The following is a 21,960-nucleotide window of genomic DNA, read 5'->3' as shown; positions in this document are numbered from 1 at the left end:
GGCTAACACCAACACAGTGGCTGTTGACAATGGCAATAATCAAATGAGAGCTAGAAAGTTATCGTGGGGCAGTGGATGGGGACAGAAGAGTAAGATTTATTTATCTGCTATGTAAAACATGATGACAGCAGGCTTTAATGCTGAGGGGACTGGGTAAGTTACATGTGTCTATGGGTCCTCAATGCCTAGAGTAGTGGGCTGATGATGTCTAAAGATATTATTAAAGGGGTTTATAAATGTATACCAGTCTTTGCCTGAAACATATTATAAATTATACCTCATACAGTTATGTGAACTCATCTTTCCAATGTATGTAGATGCTATTAAGATTACTAAGCAAAATTATTTAAATCATCACTGAAATTATAGACTTTGTCCCTTCCTTCCCTCCCACAATAACAGATACTAAAAGAACAATTACTATTTTGTATGTGGTTGATGATATAAGATGGGGTGATGGATCAAAAGGTTTCTTAGTGTTTATCTTTGTGGTAAACATTAATACTGTTTACTAAAATCTTATTTTACTCTACTTCCGGGTAAGTGGGAAGATTGCATTCCTTCCTGAGGTTGGACATGGTGGTGACTTGCTTTGGCCAATGAAATGTAAGCTGAAGGAACATGTAATGCTCGATGACCTGTCCTGACATGGTGATCATGGAGACATGTATTGCAGAGACAACATAGGACCAAAGCAGCCCACAATGCTGGGCCAACACATGGAGGACAGGTTCCCTAGAAAGTCACCCAGACCCACAGCAGACTTTGCATGAGTAAAAACTAACTTCTGTAGTGTGAAGCCACTGAGATTTTGGAATTGGCTCTGACTGCTGCATAACCTAGCCAATAATGTGTAACATAGGCTAGGTATCTAGATATACATAGCTATCTATATCTAGATAGTCCTCATAATCCCAAACCTTGAGAACCACTTATCTAGAAAGTATGGGACCTAAATCATTCTGTGTATGAGCTATGTGTGAATTGATTGAAGCATGCTAAAGTAGTTTTTTTTTTTTTCATTTTTATTTAGCCTGGAGTAATGAGCTATAAAAGACCTACCAAATACATGGATCAGGTATTCCCAATTATGGCCCTAGACCATCTGCATCAAAACCACTTAAGGTGAATCATCTTGTAAATGCAGATTCTTGAACCCAAACAATAGATCTTCTGAATCAGAATCTCTAAGGAAAGACCTTGAAATTTGTAGCTTAAACAAGTTCCATAAGGATTCTTAGGCTCCCAAAGACTGAGAACCACTTCTGTTGACCAATATCTTCTAAAGTGGGTTACATATAACCTAGGAGTGTGAAGATAATCAGGTGGGTAAAATAACAGAAACTGTGTTAATGTGTTTGTTTTGTTAAAAAAAGTAGGAAGAAATTAATCCTTACTAATATTCAAGTATGGATTGGCATGTGTGCCTGCACTCATTACATATTAATTCAATATTTATTGAGCACCTACTATGTGCCAGGCACTGTTCTAGGTCCTGGGGATAGAAGAATGAACTGCACAAAGTCATAGAGCTTACATTTCTAGTAGAAGACAGACAAAAATGAATAGAGAATAAATACATAGTATAACATAAGGTGACAAATGCTATGCAGGGTAAGAGGGATAGATATTGGGGAGTGAGAGGGGAAGGAATGCTATTTTGTATAGAATTGTCAGGGAAGACTTTGGGGGAAGTTTTTCCTTGGAGCAGAGATATGAAGGTGAGTGAGCAAGCCAGGCAGGTATCTAGATGTGAGGTGTCATGGTCAGAAGAATTAGCCAAATCTGTAGGGGAGAAGCATGCGTGATGTGCTCTTGGTCTAGAGAGCAGGTGTGGCTGGAGGGGAGTAAGAGGCTTGAAGAGAACAGGAGTAGATGAGGTCAGAGAACTGGAGAGATGGGTGATCAATCATATAGGACCTTATAAGTTACTGTAAAGACCAGCTTATTCTCTGAATGAAATATAAAGCCACTGGAGGGTGTGAGCCCTCCAATATTTAGAAGTTGGGCAGATGATAAAGAATTTGTAAAAGAAATAAGATGTGGTCAGTGAAGTAAAAGACAAATAAGTAAAAAATTGTGCACAGAGGCAAAGAGAAGGAAGGACCAGCAGCTGTGTCTAATGCTTCTCTAGTTAAATGGTGACCTTGAAAAATGTAATTTTGGTGGAATGGTAGGAACTCAAACCTGGCTGGGTTCAAGAAATGACGGAAAAAGAGAAACTGGGCACAGCAAATTTTTGAGAGTTTAGATGTAAAGGGGCACAGAGAAATGGGGGTGATAATTGGAAGGGGACATTGACTCAAGAGAGGGTTTTTGTTTTAAGATGGAGGATCATATACACATGCTGGATTAAAGAATATTATGGATTATATGATTTAGTTTTAGCTAAAATAATCTTCACAAGTGGGTAAGTGGCTTAAATATTCATAGTGTGAAATGAATGCTGGATTGAAAATAATGCCAAAACGCAACACCAGTAGAAAAGCAAATGGCAGAATCTACACTTCTAACCCCAGTAGAAGATGTTCATCAGCCACATCATGGGGTTAAACACATGAAAAGTTAATTAGATATGACAAGAAGTCAGCCCTGTTCCCCCAATTAGTAGTATTAAAATGAGTATTTGAAATAAAGATTTATATCTAATATCATTAATGATGAACCTCTCCCTATGTGTTTATTGTGTATTGCTCTTTCTGAAGTATCTTTTGCAGCTAATATGCCATTAAATCAAATGAAAAAATTTTAAAATAATGAAGTGTGTTTAATGACATTATTCCATTAAGAATGATGAAAATTATTAAAATATTATTTATGTGCTTAAAATTGTATTTGTCTTTTAAGGTGCATTATTTATACAGCTGTATATTTATTATTAGAAGCACATGTTCAAAAATTTTTAGCAATTATGACTATAGTCTACTCATCTACAAAACATGACTCAATTCCTTTAGTTACTGTTGCTTTTTTGTGTATGTGGATTTGTTTTTGCTTTGTTTTGTTTTGGCCCTTTCCTTGGTATTTGCAATAATGTAGCAATTATTTAGATGTGAATTTTGTCTTTTTATTCTAAGCATGACTACAATGACAAAATTTTAGATAGATGGTAATTAGAAAATAAGAAATAAACAATCTCCTATTCACCCCAGTATACAGCTGTATAACTTTACCTGTGTCATCTTTGTCCATTTTCTTTGTTTTCCATTTGTATCCTATAAACAAAGGAAAAAGAAAGATCAGCTATGACCAAAGCAGAGAAAAGGCCTCCACTGCCCCCTTCTACTGCTAAGTAGCTGTGTGATCTTGGGTAAATGACTTTCTGATTCTGTTCTTCCATAAAATGTGGAAAATAAAAATATTCTCACAGAGCTGTTCTAAGGATCAAATGCAAAATACATAGGAAAACACAAATAAACATTTAAGACCCTATAGAAATGCAAATATGATGGTAACTGTGGTGGATTGCAAGTAGCCCCAGTTCCACCTTCCCTGTGTTCCAGTCCTTTGCTGTGCTTCTCATTGGGGGCAGGGTGTATTTTCTTAACTCTAGACTCTGGGTCTGGCCACGTGACTTGCTTTAATTAACAGGAGGTCAGCAGATGTGACATAGGAGATTGGAAAGTATTTGTCTAATTGGGTTTGTCCTTTTGCTTCTCTGCCAGAGCTATGAGAAGAACATATCAGGCTAGCAAAGAAGAACCACTCTAGCTGAACCCAGCTTAGATGGGCTGATCACTAGCCAACCTGCTGACTAGTATACTAAACAAAGTCTTATTCCACTGAGATTTTATAATGATTTTATTATTATGGCATTAACTGACTGATACAATCATCATTTCCCTGGAAAACACTGAGGGAAAAAATGGAAAAGATTGAGAAAGAGTGAACAATATAGTATTTGGTCTGTCTTCCAGAAGTGAATAAACAGCTCATATCCTAAAGTTAACAACCATACGGGAAGTCTTTCCATTGGAAGAGTTTTAGGCCCTCTGTGGACTCAGTTTCTTCTCATCCTGGTCTTCGTTAGCAATTTTTTTCCACAATTTTTTCCTCTCCTTGGATCTGTCTATCTTGTATTATACCTGTTTCTGATATGAATCATGCTCTGATACCCCAACAACCAGATACTTAACCAGCGGCCATTCTATCCAGATAAAAAAGTAATGTTTCTTTATGAATACATAATGATGAGTTGTTTTAATTCACATAAATTATTTGAATTTTGTTTTATTTTTTAAATAACTACCCCATTTATCCCAGGACCAGTATGTTGTTGCTGGAAATGGTAGGAAAATGGTTGTACAGTATGTTCAGGTAGGGTGGGCACTTATAACCTGTTCTTAAAAAATTAGGAATATTACTTTGGGGTCAAATCCATTATTTTTGCCTCAGAGGTTTAAAAAAAACCATTGACCTAGTTTATTGGTCTTGTTTTTTATTATGAAGGTAAGATGGCTGAAATTTTGTTTTCATTTTTAATTAATTTTTTAAAAATAGGAAACACAAAGGAATATTATAAACAGGTGCCTATAAAATGTATATTTCCTTTTTTTCTTCTCCATTCAACCTACGCAGGCCAACCTCAGAGTCAACCATTTAATAGTTCTTTGTGAATCTTTCCAGAGATCATCGTACATGAACGCATATTTTATTTTCTAACTCTGCACCCCCAGCACCAGTATAATTTGCAACCAGTGGCCCTTTCCAATGTTTTGTTATTAAAACCAATGTTATAGTGAATCTTTTTATATAATACACGTCATTTCCCACATATAATAAATACATGTCAGTACTTACCTAAAATTGTGAAATTGCTGAATAAAAAAAATTAGCAGTTTTAACTTTGAAAGATACTGCCGAATTTCTCTCTGTAGAGGTTGTTTTCATTTGCATTCCCAACATCAATATATGACAGTGCCTATTTTCCATAATCTTGACCACAGGACATAATACCTCAGTAAACGTTTTTATCTTTGCCAATTTGGTATATAAAAATGTTATCTGAGTACAGTTTTATTTGCAATTTTCCCCAATGAGGGAGGTTGAACATCTCTCAATATGCTCAAACTTTAAGATTTTTATTTCTCTCCTTGCACTAAACATATCTTTTTCTGATGTGTACTGGATTGTCGTCTCGGTTTTTTTGTTTGTTTGTTTGGCTTTTTTGTTTTGTTTTGTTTTGTTTTGTTTGTAGGAACTCCATATGTTAAAGAAACCAGCACTTTGGAATATGAGTTGCAAAAAATTGTTCATCTATTGACTAATGGCAAGCCTAGTGTATTTGACACACAGAACAGATACTTTTTTTTAAAAAAAGATTTTATTTTAGAGAGAGAGAGCGAGAGTGCAAGCAAGGGGAGGAGGGAGAGAGAGAGAATTTCAAGCCAACTCTGCATGAGCATGAGCATGGAGCCCAATGCCAGGCTCAAGCTCACTACCCTGAGATCATGACATGAGTGGAAACCAAGAGTCCGATGCTCAACCAACTGGGTCACCCAGGTGCACCCAGAACAGATACTTTTAAAACATTACCCCCACACAACAAAATTATTTTTAATAGAAACCATGAAAAAAATGAACAATAAATTATGCAGAAAAATGAAAACAGCAAACATTTTCTTTCATTGAAATTCATATATATATAAAACCATGCTTATAAAAAATAAGAATAAAAAATACAATACAGTACAAATAAGGAAAAAACAGATATTTTTAACTAATAAATGTATTTAATGAAAAAAGAAAAGAATATACCTATATACAGGTCTGTTATAGTAATGAATAATAATATTGCAGGTTTTAAAAAATACTTTATTTATTTATTTATTTGAGAGAGAGCGAGAGTGAGAGAGCACAAGCAGGAGGTGGGCGGCGGGGAACAGCAGAGGGAGAGAGAGAAGCAGACTTCCCACTGAGCAGGAATCCCAACATGGGGTTCAATCCCAGGTCCCTGAGATCATGGCCTGGGCTGAAGGCAGATGCTTAACCGACTGAGCCATCCAGGTGTCCCAATAATATTGCAGTTTAAGAACAATTAAATATATTGATAAAAAAGAATAAATTTCATTTTAAAGATATTATTCAAATTTGGTGAAATATGTCCTGTATGTACTATTGTTTGCACTTGGCACACCTTCTGGTCTGCACTGTTTTACTATTTTATGTTTTAAAAACAAAAATTCCAAATGGTCATTAGAATGAAAAAACTGAAAACTCAACTTGTTTCTTCAACCCTTCATCCTTACAATTCACTGTGACAACACTGTTTATTTTGAATCTATTTACACTCAGAAAAATATGGTAACACAGAATTTGTAGACAAGAGCTGTACCTAAAATGAGCTTGAACAATTCCAGTGCATAATGTATATGCGACTGCCTCTATCAGGGTTGACCTGAGAGTTGACTGAATTAACTTAAACTTACAATACAATGTCTACTAAAGGATACATTAAAAAAAAAAATGCCCATTTGAGGTTTACATCTGTATTTTAAAAACTCAATCTCATTAATCCCAGCAATTGTTAACTGTACTGTCTAATATAAGAGCCACTAGCCAAATGTGGCTATCTAAATTAAAATTAGTTAAAATTAAATTAAATAGGAATTCTTCTGCTTCCAGTCAAGATTGAATAATAGGGACCAGATTTACCTTTCAGCCTAAAACAACCAAGAAATGGACAAAATATAGAAAGCAATGATTTTCAAGATACTGGACATCAGGCAAAGAAGGGTAGTGACCCCTGAGAGTTGAGAAGTAAATGAAGAAGCCATATAATTGTTCCATTTAATTGCCTTAAGAGAGTTCCAAGACTGTGGTGCAGAGACGGAACTTGAGCTGAACCTAAGGGACTTCCTGAGCTGAGGAGACAGATCTGAGAGTCTGAGGACACCAAAGCAGCTATTGTTCACAGAATCGAGTACTGGAAAGAAGTGAGTGGGATAGAAAGCGAACTTTGGAACTCCTTAGCATATCCCCTGAGTGTTCAGCGAGTATTCATCAGCACCTGGGTGTGAAGAAACTACGGCAGACTGGGGAAAGAACTACCCAAAAAGAATTCTAGGTGACAGGGCCCACATTCAAAAAGGGCCATGAATAGTGCTTGTTCTCATCACTTGTGATTGGTAGGGCATTTGGAAGTGTACACAGAAGGATCTTGCCTCAGTAGTGTGGAATAATTAGTCCTAGACTGAGTACTATTCTGGTCCTATGTAAGAATGCTTAAAGCCAAGACCTGAAAGGATCAAACTGTTTTCAGTAACTTAATTACATCTCAGAACAAAGTTCAAGAATATTTATAGGGATACGAAAATACTCAGCATCCAGCAGAGTAAAATTAATATTATCTGCCATCCAGTAAAGAATACTAGACCTGCAAAGAGGCAGCAAAATATGACTCCTAATGAGAAAAATCAATCAACTGAAATTCACCCAGAACACTAGCATAGATGTTAGAATTGGCAGGCAAGGATATTCAAATATTTATTATAACTGTAGAAACATGAAAAATATATAACAGATCAAATTGAACTTCTAGCATTGTAAACTACAGTATTTGAGATAAAAACAATATACTGGATGGGACTAACGACAGGTAGGACTTGGCAGAAGAGAAGATTAGAAAACCTAAAGATTTCTCAAACAAGGTATAAGTGAACTGTGGAACAAGTTCAAGTGTCATGGTATGTGTGTAATTGGAGTTCCAAAGGAGGAGTGAGAGGGGAACAAAAAATATATTTGAAGTAATAGTGGCTGACACTTTTCTAAATTTGATGAAAAATATAAATCCACAGTTCCAACAAGCTGAATAAACCCAAGCAGAAGAACCATGAAGGAAACTCCACGAAGGCATATCATACCCAAATTGTCAAATACCAGTGATAAAGAGAAAATCTTCAAAATAGCCAAAGAAAAGAGACACATTATGGGCAAAGGAACAAAGGTAAGTGTGAAAGCAGAGGTCTCATCACTAATGCAAGTAAGAAGATAGTGGAGTAGCAGTTAAAAAATACTGGGGTGAGGGGGGAACCCTGTCAACTTATACTTCTATACCTAACAAAAATATCATTAAAAGTTTAAGGACAATGCTGACCTCATAAAATGAGTTTGGAAGTTTTCCTTCCATTTCTATCTTTTGGAACAGTTTCAGAAGAATAGGTATTAATTCTTCTTTAAATGTTTGGTAGAATTCCCCTGGGAAGCCATCTGGCCCTGGGCTCTTGTTCGTTGGGAGATTTTTGATTACTGCTTTAATTTCCTTAGTGGTTATAGGTCTGTTCAGGTTTTCTTTTTCTTCCTGATTCAGTTTTGGTAGTTTATACATCTCTAGGAATGCATTCATTTCTTCCAGATTATCTAATTTGCTGGCATATAGTTGCTCATAATATGTTCTTATAATTGTATTTCTTTGGTGTTGGTTGTGATCTCTCTGCTTTCATTCATGATTTTATTTATTTGGGTCATTTCTCTTTCCTTTTTGATAAGTCTGGCCAGGGGCTTATCAATCTTGTTAATTGTTTCAAAGAACCAGCTCCTACTTTCATTGATCTGTTCTACTGTTCTTTTGGTTTCTATTTAATTGATTTCTGCTCTGATCTTTATTATTTCTCTTCTCCTGCTGGGTTTAGGCTTTATTTGCTGTTCTTTCTCCAGCTCCTTTTGGTGTAGGGTTAGGTTGTGTATTTGAGACCTTTCTTGTTTCTTGAGAAAGGCTTATATTGCTGTATATTTTCCTCTTAGGACTGCCTTTGCTGCATCCCAAAGATTTTGAACAGTTGTATTTTCATTTTCATTTGTTTCCATGAATTTTTTTTAATTCTTCTTTAATTTCCTGGTTGACCCATTCATTCTTGAGTAGGATGCTCTTTAGCATCCATGTATTTGAGTTCTTTCTGACTTTCCTCTTATGATTGAGTTCTAGTTCAAAGCATTGTGGTCCGAAAATATGCAGGGCATGATCCCAATTTTTTGGTACCAGTTGAGACCTGATTTGTGACCCAGGATGTGATCTATTCTGGAGAATGTTCCATGGGCACTAGAGAAGAATGTGTATTCTGTTGCTTTGGGATGGAATGTTCTGAATATATCTGTGAAGTCCATTTGCTCCTTGTTGATCTTTTGCTTAGATGATCTGTCCATTTCAGTGAGGGGAGTGTTAAAGTCCCCTACTATTATTGTATTGTTGTTGATGTGTTTCTTTGATTTTGTTATTAATTGGCTTATATAATTGGCTGCTTGGGAGGGGGGTGGGGGGATGGGTTAGTCTGGTGATGAGTATTAAAGAGGGCATGTATTGAATGAAGCACTGGGTGCTATACACAAACAATGAATCATGGAACACTACATCAAAAACTAATGACGTAATGTATGGTGAGTAACATAACATAATAAAATAAAATTTAAAAAAGTTTAAGGCAAATAACAACCTCTTTAGACACAAAAGCTGAAAAATTAATCACCAGTATATCTGCCTTACAAGAAAAGTTAAAAAAAAAAAAAAAAAGTCCTTTAAGCAGAAGGAAAATTATGCTGGATGGAAATCTGGACCTACCCAAAGGAATGATGAATACTGGAAATCTCTGGGAATACTTGATATGAGGGGGAGGTCAGCGAAGACAGTAGCTTTTATCTCTGCTTTGTACCTTTTCTTGTGGTATCTTTGACTTTGTTATCAGAGTAATATTGGATGCATGAAATGAATTAGGGAGTATTCACTCCTTTTCTTTTTTGAGGGAAGAGTTTGAGAAGAATTAGTATTAATTCTTCTTTCAATGTTTGGTAGAATTTACCAATGAAGCCGTCTGATACTGGACATTTCTTTGATGAAAATAATTTTTTAAATTACTGATTCAACTCTTGTTATATGTCTGTTCAGATTTACTATTTCTTTTTTTTTTTTTTTTAAAGATTTTATTTATTTATTTGAGAGAGAGAGAATGAGAGACAGAGAGCACGAGCGGGAAGAAGGTCAGAGGGAGAAGCAGACCCCCAGCTGAGCAGGGAGCCCGATGTGGGACTTGATCCCGGGACTCCAGGATCATGACCTGAGCTGAAGGCAGTCGCTTAACCAACTGAGCCACCCAGGCGCCCTTACTATTTCTTTTTGATTCAGTTTTGGTAATGTATGTGTTTGTAGGAATTTGTCCACTCATCTAAGTTATCTAATTTGTTGGCATATAATTGTTCATAGAACTCTCTTATCATTCTTTTGATTTCTGTAAGGTCAGCAGTAATGTCTTCACTTTCTGATTTTATTTGCATCTTTTTTTTTTTTTTAAGATTTTATTTATTTATTTCAGAGAGAGAGAATGAGAGAGAGCACATGAGAGGGGGGAGGGGCAGAGGGAGAAGCAGACTCCCTGCCGAGCAGGGACCCCGATGCGGGACTCGATCCTGGGACTCCAGGATCATGACCTGAGCTGAAGGCAGTTGCTTAACCAACTGAGCCACCCAGGCGCCCTGCATCTTTTTTTTAACAGTCTAGCTAAGGTTTGTTAATTTAGTTGATCTTTTCGAAGAACCAACTTTTAGTTTAATTGATTCTATTTCCTACTCTTTATTTTTTCCATCTACATTCTTTTTTTCTCCTTCTTTTTCTTCACCATCTTCCTCTTCTTTTTTTTGGAGGCTAAAGAACATGCTACTAAACAACCAATGGATCAGTGAAGAAATCAAAGGGGAAATAAAAAAGTACATGGAGACAAATGAAAATGAAGACATAATGGTCCAAAATCTTTGGGATATAGCAAAAGCAGTGCTAAGAGGGAAATGTATAACAATTGGATCTACCTCAAGAAACAAGAAAAATCTCAAACAATCTGATCTTACACCTAAAGGAACTAGAAAAAGAACAAACAAAGCCCAAAGTTGGTGGAAGGAAGGAAATAATAAAGATCAGAGCAGAAATAAATGAACTAGAGACTAAAAGATAGAAAAGTTCAATAAAACCAACAGTTGGTTCTTTGAAAAGATAAACAAAATTGATAAACCTTTCACCAGACTCATCAAGAAAAATGGAGGACTCAAATAAATAAAATCAGAAATGAAACAGAAATAATTACCAACACCATAGAAATACAAAGCATTTGACAAAATTCAGTATCTGTTCATGATAAAAACTCCCCATTCTAATCTTTATTGTTTCCTAGATTTCATTTAGCTTGCTCTTCTTTTTCTGGTTCTTTGATATTAATGCTGCCCCTTCCAGTTCCCTTTTGGTTACTATTTCATGGAATATTGTTTTCCATCCTTTCACTTTCAATCTATTTGTCTTTGGATCTAATGTGAGTCTCTTGTAGACAGCATATAGTTGGACCATGGTTAGTTTTTTAAAAAATAAATTCTGCCAATCTTTGCCTTTCACTGGAGAATTTAACCCACTTACATTTAAGTTGTTTTTAAGGAAGGCCTTACTTTTGCCATTTTGCAATTTGTTCTCTGTATGTATTATAATTTTGTTGTTCTTTATGTCTTCTATTACTGACTTCTTTTGTGTTTAGTTGATTTGTTTGTAGTGAACTGTTTTGCTTTTCTTCTCATGTCTTTTCTGTATATTTTTAAGATTTTTTTTGTGTGTGTGTGTGGTTGACATGGAGATTATACTTAACAACTTAAAGGTATAGCAATCTAGTTTGAATTGATACCAACCTAACTTCATGAGCATATCAAAAACCCTGCTCTTATATAGGTCCATTCCCTCTTTTATGTTATGGTCACACATTACATCTTTAGGTATTGTATGCATGTTAACATAGATTTATAATTATTTTTTATACGTTCTTTTAAATAATGTGAAATAAAAAGAGGAGCTACAAACCAAAAATAAAATTACACTGACTTTTCTATTTACCTACATAGTTATCATTATTGAAGTCCTTTATTTCTTCTTATGGCTTCTAGTTACTGTCTAGCATATTTTAGCTAGCCTGCAGGACTCTTTCTTAGAGTGAATTTCCTGTCTACTAGTAACTGTCAGCTTTTGTTGATCTGAAAATGTCTTAATTTCTTTTTCATTTTTAAAGGATAGTTTTGTTCGATATAGGATTCCTGATTGACAGTCTTTTCTTTCAGCACTTTAAAAATGTCATCCCACTCTCTTCTCTGTGCCTCCATGGTTTCTAATGAGAAATGTACTTCTAATCTTATTGAAAATCCCTTCTCGGGTTCCTGGGAGGCTCAGTCGTTAAGCGTCTGCCTTCGGCTCAGGTCATGATCCCAGAGTCCTGGGATTGAGCCCCGCATCAGGCTCCCTGCTCAGCCAAGAGCCTGCTTCTCCCTCTCCCACTCCCCCTGCTTGTGTTCCCTCTCTAGCTGTCTCTCTCTCTGTGTCAAGTAAATATATAAACTCTAAAAAAAGAAAATCCCTTGTCCATGATGAGTTGCTTTTCTCTTGCTGCTTTCAAGACATTCTGTTTTGTTCCTTGGCTTTTAACAGTTTCATTATAATGTGTCTTAGTGTGGATTTCTTTGCATTATCCTTTTGGGGGCTGCTAAGCTTCCTAAATCTGTAGATTCATATATTTTTTCAAATTTGGGAAGCTTTTGGCTATTATTTCTTCAAATATTCTCTCTAACCTGTTCTCTCCTCTTCTGAGGTTCCTGTTATGTATATTTTGGTGTTCTTAATGGTGTCCCATAGTTCTTAATCTCTGTTAGCTTCTCATTATTTTTTTCTTTCTGCTCTTCAAACTGGATAATTTAATTGACTGATCTTCAAGTTCACTTACTCTTCTGCCTGCTCAAATCTGTTATTAAAACTCTAGTGAGTTTTTCATAGAAATAAAATAAAAAGAATAAGAAACTCCTCTATTCAACAACCAAAAACCTCTTCTAGACTTTGCAAATTGGCTCTGTGCTTGAGTACCCCTTCAACACTTAGTCAGGCCATTTTCAATTCTCTCTTAGCCTTCACTTCCTGCTTGCACTGAGCCTAGAGATCATCTAGAGGTGTAGGCTTAGAGTCTTCTTAGATCTTTTCTGAGCATGCATCCTGCCCTGGGCATGTGTGTTGCTTTTTAAATTCCCAAGTATTCACAGGGACTTTTGAATGGTCTAATTTCCCACAGAAACTCTTTCCCTAAATTTTCCTCCCAAGCTTTGACACTCTACCATTTTTCTCAACTGTAATCTTTTGTCCCAGGTAGCTGCAGGTTGTTTGGTGCCTCACAATGTTTTTGTTTTTGTTTGTTTAAGATTTTATTTATTTGTCAGAGAGAGAGAGAGCACAAGCAGGGGAAACAGCAGGCAGAGGGAGAAGCAGGCTACCCGCTGAGCAAGGAACCTGATGTGGTACTTGATGCCGGGACCCTGGGATCATGACCCATGCCAAAGGCAGACACTTAACTGACTGAGCCACCCAGGCGTCCCTATGTCACAGTGTTTTTGAGGAATTCCCACTGTCTTTCCACTCTGAGTGAGTTCTGAGTTAGGCAAAACAAAGACAAATATGTTTGATCAGTCTTTCCAGTATGCCCCAGGCAGGTTAGAACAAACACCATTCTTTTTAAATAAAGTCTGCTCTGCTCCTTCTGGAGCTAGGAACAAGAGTTCCTCATGTGGACTGTCATCTTCAAGACTGCACTGAAGTGGGGACAGGGTAGGGCAAGGGCAAGTAGAAATGTCACAAACTTTCCTAACATTTTAAGTTGCCTTTTCCTTCATCCAGTATTCATTTGGAGGCTGTAGGCCTTTGATTAATAACTGGAGTTCTGACAAAGTTGGTTCTGACAGTCTGCATGATTTGTGTGTGTGTGCATGTGTGTGTGGAAAGACAACTGTTTGGATTTGCCTACTCTGCCATTTTTGCTGACCTCACTCTCTGCATTGCATGTTGCTTCCTGTGCATATTGTCTTTCCATTACCTCATCACTCTGCTGAACATCACTCTCATTCTTTCTTTCCAAAATATTACCAATATAAACTTAGGTTTGTAATAAACTTTTAGGGTAAATAAAAATTTAAGGTTTTGGTCAGGGTTTATGTTACAGCACAATACTCCCACAGTAGTAAATAACCATATTGAATGAAACATTTGGCTTCCCTATTCTTTAATATCCTTTGTTATTAATACAGCAGCCAATCCCTCTATGTCCTGGTTTTATCTCCCAGAGAAACCTGAGTCCCCTTATCTGTTTGTCTGGGCAGTAAAACTAGAATTCTCATTTCCCCTTTCAGAACAACCGAAGTCTATCCTGCTGCCAGTTCACTCCTGCCATTGACATAATCCACCTTCAAATAAGTCCATCAAAATGTTTTGATATAAAAAAGACATGGGACTTTTTATTCCTTAGAGGGAAATCTGGTCCTAGCTTTCAAAATAACAAAAATTTCTCCCAGATGTATGTATTTTATTTCATTTAGAAAATGTAGGCACATTTTAAAACTTCTTTGAACACATTTATGTTGTCTCTATGGCAACTTCCATTTAAAAATGGTTATCTCTCAGCATTCCATTTTCTTTTATAAATTAATATTTTAAGAAGTTCTGAAATTTTCACAATTATGACAATTCCTATAAAATGCTGTTTTTTAAAGGGAAGAAGACAACTTTATTATTGAATGATTATTCAGTAAAAGAGGCTCTTTCCCTTTCTGTAAGTGAAAAGTACTATTTTGTTTTGTTTTTTATTGTTTTTGTTACGGGAACCAAAAATGTGGCTGAAATATCTTTTCCTCAAAAACAAATTTTTCCTTATTCTAAGTAACACACATTTATTTGGTATTTTAAAAAATGAATAATGAATAAAACAGAATTTCTGAATTCTGAAAATTCATAAATGTATAAAACAAAAAATAAAAATCACCAGTAATCTCATTACCTGAGATACCAATTGGTATCTATTTGATATATACCCTCCAGGAACTTTGAAATTGCTGTTTAGATGAGCAGCTATATCTGTGTATATGTGTGTGTGTGTGTTACACATACACACAGATACATGAACGTGTGTATATTTTCTTCTTTAACAAAAATAAGATTTTAGTAAGGACTTTTTTCTCAATAAATATAAAATGCATCATTTTCATAGCTACATGATAGTTCATTTATAGATGTACAATAATTTAATCAATTTCTTATCAATGAGCACTTACTTTATTTCTATTTGTTCTCTGTTACAAGCATTGCATATACATCTTAGAAGTTACAGGAAACTTAAATTAAGTAATTCTCATTTCTTAGGTAGTTTTCTTTAAATACTTGCTTCTCTAAGCTGGCATTAAGACAAAACAGTTTTTGTAATCCTGTTTCAAAATGCTTTGATCACAAAAGTGATCATCAATAATTGTCTAAAATATCTAGAGCCTGGGGCGCCTGGGTGGCTCAGTCGTTAGGCGTCTGCCTTCGGCTCAGGTCATGATTCCGGGTCCTGGGATCGAGCCCCGCATAGGGCTCCTCGCTCTGCGGGAGGCCTGCTTCTCCCTTTCCCACTCCCTCTGCTTGTGTTCCCTCTCTCACTGTGTCTCTCTCTCTGTCAAATAAATAAATAAAATCTTTAAAAAAAAAATATCTAGAGCCTATCTAACCTTAATAGATGATCTTTCAACCTGGCTATAATCTGTCATACCAGTTTTGATTGCCCAAGTTCCCCACAAGGTTTCCATTCTAATCAAATGGATTTATTCACCTGGAGGAGACTAGGGCTTTACTATTTTTCTACCATAGCACTTGCTGCTTTTCCAGGCTGAAAAGGGTGGAAATCACTCTGTTTCTCTACACTAATCCAGAATTACGAATCCAGCTCAAATCCCACTGGTCCATAAACTCTTCTTGACCTCTTAGCAGGAAGGGATTTTCGCTCTCATTAAAGTCCCTCGGCACATGATATTTGTAACATTTTTGGCAATTAAATGTAACATTTTGGCAATTAAAACAGTTCCTTCTCAAAAGTTATTTAAATCTTGCTTATTATTTCCTCATTGTCATGTTTATGTCATCTTTCTACAACTGTACCGAAGGGCTATTGGAGATCAGACATGCTCTTTGCCCAGCACTATACCTTGCATGTAGAAGGAGTTTGGTAAATATTTTTTGATTTAATAGGATTACTATAAATTACAAATCTATATTAGTAAAATTCTCATTCAGTTCAATCTCTATGCACAGATAAGGGCACACGAAAAAAGCAATTTCTTAAAGCTCTTTCATCAAGATATTAACATAAAATTTTTATTACTAACTATATACTGCCACTGTTGGCATCTGAACTATGTAATCTCTAGGACAAAATAATATCTTTAAGATTTCTTTTTTTTTTTACTTTTTAATTATTATTTATTTAAAATTTTATTTTATTTAAATTCAATTAACATATAATGTATTGTTTCAGAGGTAGAGTTCAGTGATTCATCAGTTACATATACCACCCAGTGCTCATTACATCATGTGCCCTCCTTAATGCCCATCACCCAGTTACCCCATCCCCCCACCCACCTACCCTCCATCAACCCTCAGTTTGTTTCCTATAGTTAAGAGTCTCTTATGGTTTGTCTCGCCTTTTGATTTCATGTTATTTTATTTTTTCCTCCCTTCCCCCATGTCTTGAAGATTTTGCTTACATTTTTATAATATTTAAAAATCTAATTAAAATAGTCTACATAAATATTGAGTTACTTACCTTGCAAAAACTTATGCAGAAGCACAAATGTAACAAAATAACATGAGCAAGCTTCATGTTGGAGACTCTCAGTGTCTGTCTCTCTTCTGCACCCTGGGTATTCTTTGAAATTTAATTTTTAACCTTTGAAAAAACATTTAGAAAGAGCAAGTGTCCTACAGAGCTTTGTACTTTTGAACTCAGAGAATTTGGCTAAAATCCAGAGTTTTACCGTAACTGAAACCAAACAAGATTTTCCCAGTAAATAGCTGAGGGAGGTGACCATTAGGGAGTATGTTTCCTCCAGAGGAAACTGATTTCCCCACTTTGTTACCAGACAATGCCTCGATTCTGTTTTCTAGGGAAGACAGAAACTACACTGGAAGAAAATTTCTTATGTTTTTGGTAAAACAAAATTATGGTTTTTCCTTAAGGTTGAAGACAAGGAGATAAGAAGTAAAAGTATATCATATTGAAAGCTGTGATGAAGACATTAAAAATCCTCAACAAAACAGTGCCTTTACCATGCATCAGTTATGCTGTGATCAAATTATATCCTCTGAGCATAGAAAACTTTGTGAGGGTTCTCCCAAAGCAGACATGAGACAGAGTTGGGGGTACAAGATAACTTACTAGAAATTAACTCCTGTGAAAAGAAGGGAGAAGCAGGAGTGAGCAGAGAGAAAAGTGAGCCTGCAATGCAGGTTTAACAAAGCCCGGGTCAACTCATGGGGAGCTCTGGAGTGAGTGTGGCCTATCAAGGGTCTCTGGGTCAGACAGAAATGGCTAGACCATGAAACCCTGCCTTGCTCAGTCACCTGGTGTGGGTTGCCCGGGAAAGGCATCCCCTTAGGTGAGGCCCTTCTCTGCAGCTGAGGCAGACCCTGAAGGATCCGACATTTAGTTGCCATCAGAAGTGTCTGCTGATCACACTTTTCACAGCTAGGGCAGCAAAACCTTCCATGAAGTGGGATCTGGGAAACTCATCTCCCTGTCTTTCAGAGTCCACCATTTGCTGTCTTAGATCTACTTTTTGTATATGCTCCGGGAGTGGCTCCTTCCAAATTGTAGGAGCCCTTCCTTCCTGGGGGAAAATTTAGAAGAGGGAAGTGGTAAGAAAAACTAGAGCCCTGGCCCTTGTAGTGGATCTTGAGGCTGCAGGTGATACTCATCCTCTGCCTCTTTCCTATCTATTATAGATTCCTTTCACCTCAGCTTCCACCTCTGACAGCCTCAGGTGTTCACCTAATGTCATGACTCACAAACTTCCTGGAGCCCCTGGTTACATTTCCTTCTCAGACCATAGTTGCTGTTTTTATCCTTTTACTCTCACAAGAGGCACCCAAGGAGCTCATATGGTTCCATACATACTCCTCCTTTCCCTCATTATATAACAGCAACCCTACTTCCTCTACATGAACAGGGTCAGTTATCCCTATCAACATGGTGACTCCTCTTCTTTCTTGCTGGTCCCTAGACACAAGAAGCCCAATCCATGTGCATGAGGCAGAAGGCTTAGCTTATAATTCATTGGAATTCTTGCTGTGCCTCCTGGTAAAAGTATGCTTCTTTTGGGGAACAAGATCCCTAACTCTGCAAAGTCTCCAGTTGTGGAGACAGGAAGCACAAAGCTCCCAGTTAGTCACTGTGAGTGACAGTATGTGTGGTCATTTCTGCTCCTATTCCTTGGCTCCCAGACCTCCATCTTCTCTCTGTTGGGGATACAATGCTAAATGAAGGTCTTTGATTCAAGGCCTATGCTGCTTGCTGAAGGACAGCACCCAGTCCTCAGAGTATTGCCTTTAAATAGCCCCTCCCTTCTGCATTCAGCAGGCTGTTCCAATGCTCCATACGGCTGCCAGGTTTCCAGTGGTGCGGTATGTGATATGACCAGTGAACTGCATGGTCACTCTCACATTTCCTTTGCTGTCAGGTGGGTCCCCTTGTCTGACAGGATGTTGGAAGATTAAATATGCTGAAATCCTTTGGATTATGATCCTAGCTAAGGCCCTGCAGGCAAGAAAGGAACACCTTAACCTGGAATACATGTCTATTTCTGTGAGAATGTACTACTGGCCCTTTTAAGATGGAAAGGACCAACTGTGTCAATTTACCAAGTGGCTAGTTGGTGTCCTTGATGAATTGTGTCATCTTGGGGACTCAGCATTAGTCTCTGTTGCTTTCAGGATGGACATGTGTTGATGGCATCAGCTAACTAAATCTTAAGGGGCCCATTATATCGGCCTCATGGCTAGCCTCCATTTCTGCCACTAGGGCCACTTTATTCCCGTGCCCACTGTGCTAGCACTGGGGTGGCTGCTGACTGGCACTGGCTGATACCAATTGGCTGAGTCATTTTGTGGTTATTTAGTATCTTTTGCTAGTGGGTATTAACACATGATACAAATATTTCTATACTTCATTCCAACTCCTATATGTGCATCCACATGTTTCTACTCCAGATCTTCTTGTTCTTAATCCTTGAATACTTTTTATTCTAAGAAAAAGATCATCAGACAATCACTATTGCCTGGGATTCCATATACAGTCTAGTCTTGGGTCACTGATATTTCCACACAAAGTGGGTGACCAGGTGTATTATCTGAAGCTCTAGCCCATAGTGAAGACTTTCCCTTACCAGTGTCTTTTAAAACCACTCCTAAGTTTGGCTGTATTGCGGCTGCTGTCTATTTTCAGCTTGTACCTACATACTGAGCCAACCCATCTGTAAACCAAACACGTTTTTCCCTCCTCCTGGTCATACCATATTCCTTATAGAGCCATAGGTATGAGCTGAGGGAAGGACTTGGGTGCAACAGTTTGGATTAGGTGGGGAGGGGGATATCCGAGCTACCAGCTGATGCAGTTTGCTAGTGCCCTTGGTCCGGTTTGTATTTGTTTCTGGATGCAACACTTCCATTTTATAATACATTTTTGCTAGGCCTGCTCAACCTTATGTTTTGTGGGTCTGTTAGGACCTGGCTCACAATGGGCATTTCTGGTCACAATGGTGATATAGTGTCCAATGTTCAGTAATTCCAGATTTACCAGGGTCCAGTAGTACACAGTTGTTTTCAAAAAGAGTATAATTTTGCTGCAGATAATTCATGGCTTTGCTCCAGAACCCTAGGGTTCTCTACTGTAATTCTCTCAATGGTTCGTTCTCAAACATGATACAATATTTTTTTCCACCACTGGCAATTCTAACATCATAGCCTCTGTCAAACCACTGCAGAACACTTTCCTGCCCTGGCAGCCTGAGCAGTATTCCTCAGTGTTTTGTGCTTTCTTCCTTCTGCAAGGCAGTTCAAGATGAAATAATTTGTCTTTTAATTTAGACAAGATATCCTGGCCTTGTCTCCTGCCCTCTGGAGTATATGTGTCTTATCAAGGCATTCAGCATGCTAGCCACCTCTTGCTTACCTGCTCTGATCAAGGTATTGCCATCAATGTAATGGAAGAATGTGGTGTTTTACAGGAAGTCCAGATGATCCAGATTTCCTCAGACTTTATTACGACGGAAGGTGGGAGATAAGATCTATGGAAAAACTGTAATGTATATTGTTGCTCATCCCATGTGAATGAGAACTGTTTCTGATCTTCTTTTCGGTTTAAAATACTTACAGTGGTTCAAGTTTTCCTGACCAAATTCTTATTGATACACTTTATAATACTGCTAAAACTAGAATCAAGGTTCTTATCTCTAAAAGAAATTCAACTGAAACAAGTATTAAACCTTAGGTAAGGGGTGATTTCTAAGCTTAGAAAGAATAGAAGAAAACAACAACATGGGACGCCTGGGTGGCTCAATTGGTTAAGCGTCTGCCTTTGGCTCAAGTCATCCCAGGGTCCTGGGATCGAGCCCTGCATTGAGCCAGGCCCTGGGCTCCTTGCTCAGCAGGGAGCCTGCTTCTCCTTCTGCCTGTTTCTCCCTCTGCCTACCACTCTTTCTGCCTGCAGCTCCCCCTGCTTTTGCTCTCTCTCTCTCTGACAGATAAATAAAATCTTTAAAAGACAAAAAATTAAATTAAAGAAAAAAACAACAAAAAAGACAAATATCCAAATTACATTTAAATTTTTTACAACAACAAAATCACTGAAAAAAAGTGAACTAAGCATACAGCTCAGGATAGCATTAAAAAAATAAAATGAATCAAAGGGATAGAAAGGAAATAATAAAGACATAAGCAATAGTAAAGAAACCAGGAAGTAAAAAAGTAGCAGATTTGATATGTAAACCAATGAATCATTTTGAGAAATTAAAAAAAAAAAGGAGCGAGAGTAAAACAATTTTAGAGTTAAAATATTGAAGTGGGAATTTTTAGGGGGCTGCCAACACCCATTTTCCTTCATAACAGGTTCCCAATTTTCTTTGTGGAATTATCTTTCTTCTATTATGGGTTGTTTTGGTGCGAGAATAATTCCCGGCACCTGCTTTCCAAAACAGAAGTTAAGAAATCCATCTCCAGCCTCTTTCCATTCCCTCTTCTAGACCAGGGACTGATCAAAGAGTCTCTTTCCCTGGTGTCTGAATCCTGAGTTAAGGATAGAACAGAAGTACCAATAGGGAATAATTTATTGAAGCAGCAGCAGCAGCTGTGTGCGGGTCAGATGGTTTAGCTGTTAGTTGTAACACAAGTTTCCTGTCATTCCTTTTCGCCTTCCTGAGTGACTATCCTCAGTTCTTAAGCCTAGTTGCTTAGCCTTCTGTCAAGAGTGTGAATATCCTATTATCTTCCAAATGAATTTTCTTTTACTAAAGTTAGCCAGAGTTGGTTTGGTGGCTTGTCACTTAGAACCTTAAGTGATAAAAGCATGTGCAACTTACCAAATGATCTGAATATCTAGAGGAAAATTTCAAGGAAAATAAAATGATCAGAATTTACTCAGGAAGAGGTAGAAAATTCAAATAAATTAATAGCTAAGGAGCAATAGAAAAGTTAAAGATTTTAACCCCCCAAAGACACTAAATTTTACTAACTCTCTCTCTTTTTTAAGATTTTATTTTTAAGTAACCTCTACACCAAATGTGGGGCTTGAACTTACAACCCCAAGATCAAGAGTTACATACTCTACTGACTGAGCCAGCTTGGTGCCCCTATTTTTTTTAAAAAGATTTTATTTTACTAACTCTTTTAAGAAAGATTATTATTGGGGTGCCTCAGTGGCTCAGTCGTTAAGTGTCTGCCGTCAGCTCAGGTCATGATCCCAGGGTCCTGGGATCAAGTTCCGCATCGGGCTCCCTGCTCAGCCGGAAGCCTGCTTCTCCCTCTACCACTCCCCCTGCTTCTATTCCCTCTCTCTCTTTCTCTCTCTCTGTCAAATAAATAAATAAAATCTTAAAAAGAAAAAGATCATCTTTCTG

The 21,960-nt window shown here is 37.2% G+C and overlaps 1 protein-coding gene across 5 annotated transcripts in view; it reads right to left on the bottom strand.

The window, feature by feature from the left end:
- CFI (complement factor I) overlaps positions 1-21,960 on the bottom strand; it is a 70,553-nt gene that overhangs the window by 39,562 nt on the left and 9,031 nt on the right. Inside the window, exons 1-2 of one of the 5 annotated variants that reach the window (XM_031025722.2) lie at positions 16,617-16,997; positions 3,174-3,215 (exon numbers count right to left, since the gene is read on the bottom strand). The exons of 1 other annotated variant lie outside the window; for it this stretch is intronic. In XM_031025722.2, the coding sequence (XP_030881582.2) occupies positions 3,174-3,215; positions 16,617-16,673 (99 nt within the window). In that variant the 5' untranslated portion in view covers positions 16,674-16,997. Of the gene's footprint in view, positions 1-3,173; positions 3,216-16,616; positions 16,999-21,960 lie in introns of those variants that run through there. 3 more of the 5 variants (XM_081811999.1, XM_081811997.1, XM_081812001.1) reach the window with 3 other exon arrangements.

Source organism: Leptonychotes weddellii, chromosome 2 (assembly GCF_054177405.1).
Source record: "Leptonychotes weddellii isolate Sample4059 chromosome 2, ASM5417740v2, whole genome shotgun sequence".
NCBI lineage: Eukaryota > Metazoa > Chordata > Mammalia > Carnivora > Phocidae > Leptonychotes > Leptonychotes weddellii.
The sequence above is the reverse complement of the archived record's forward strand: the minus strand, read 5'-3'. Positions and strand labels throughout refer to the sequence as shown.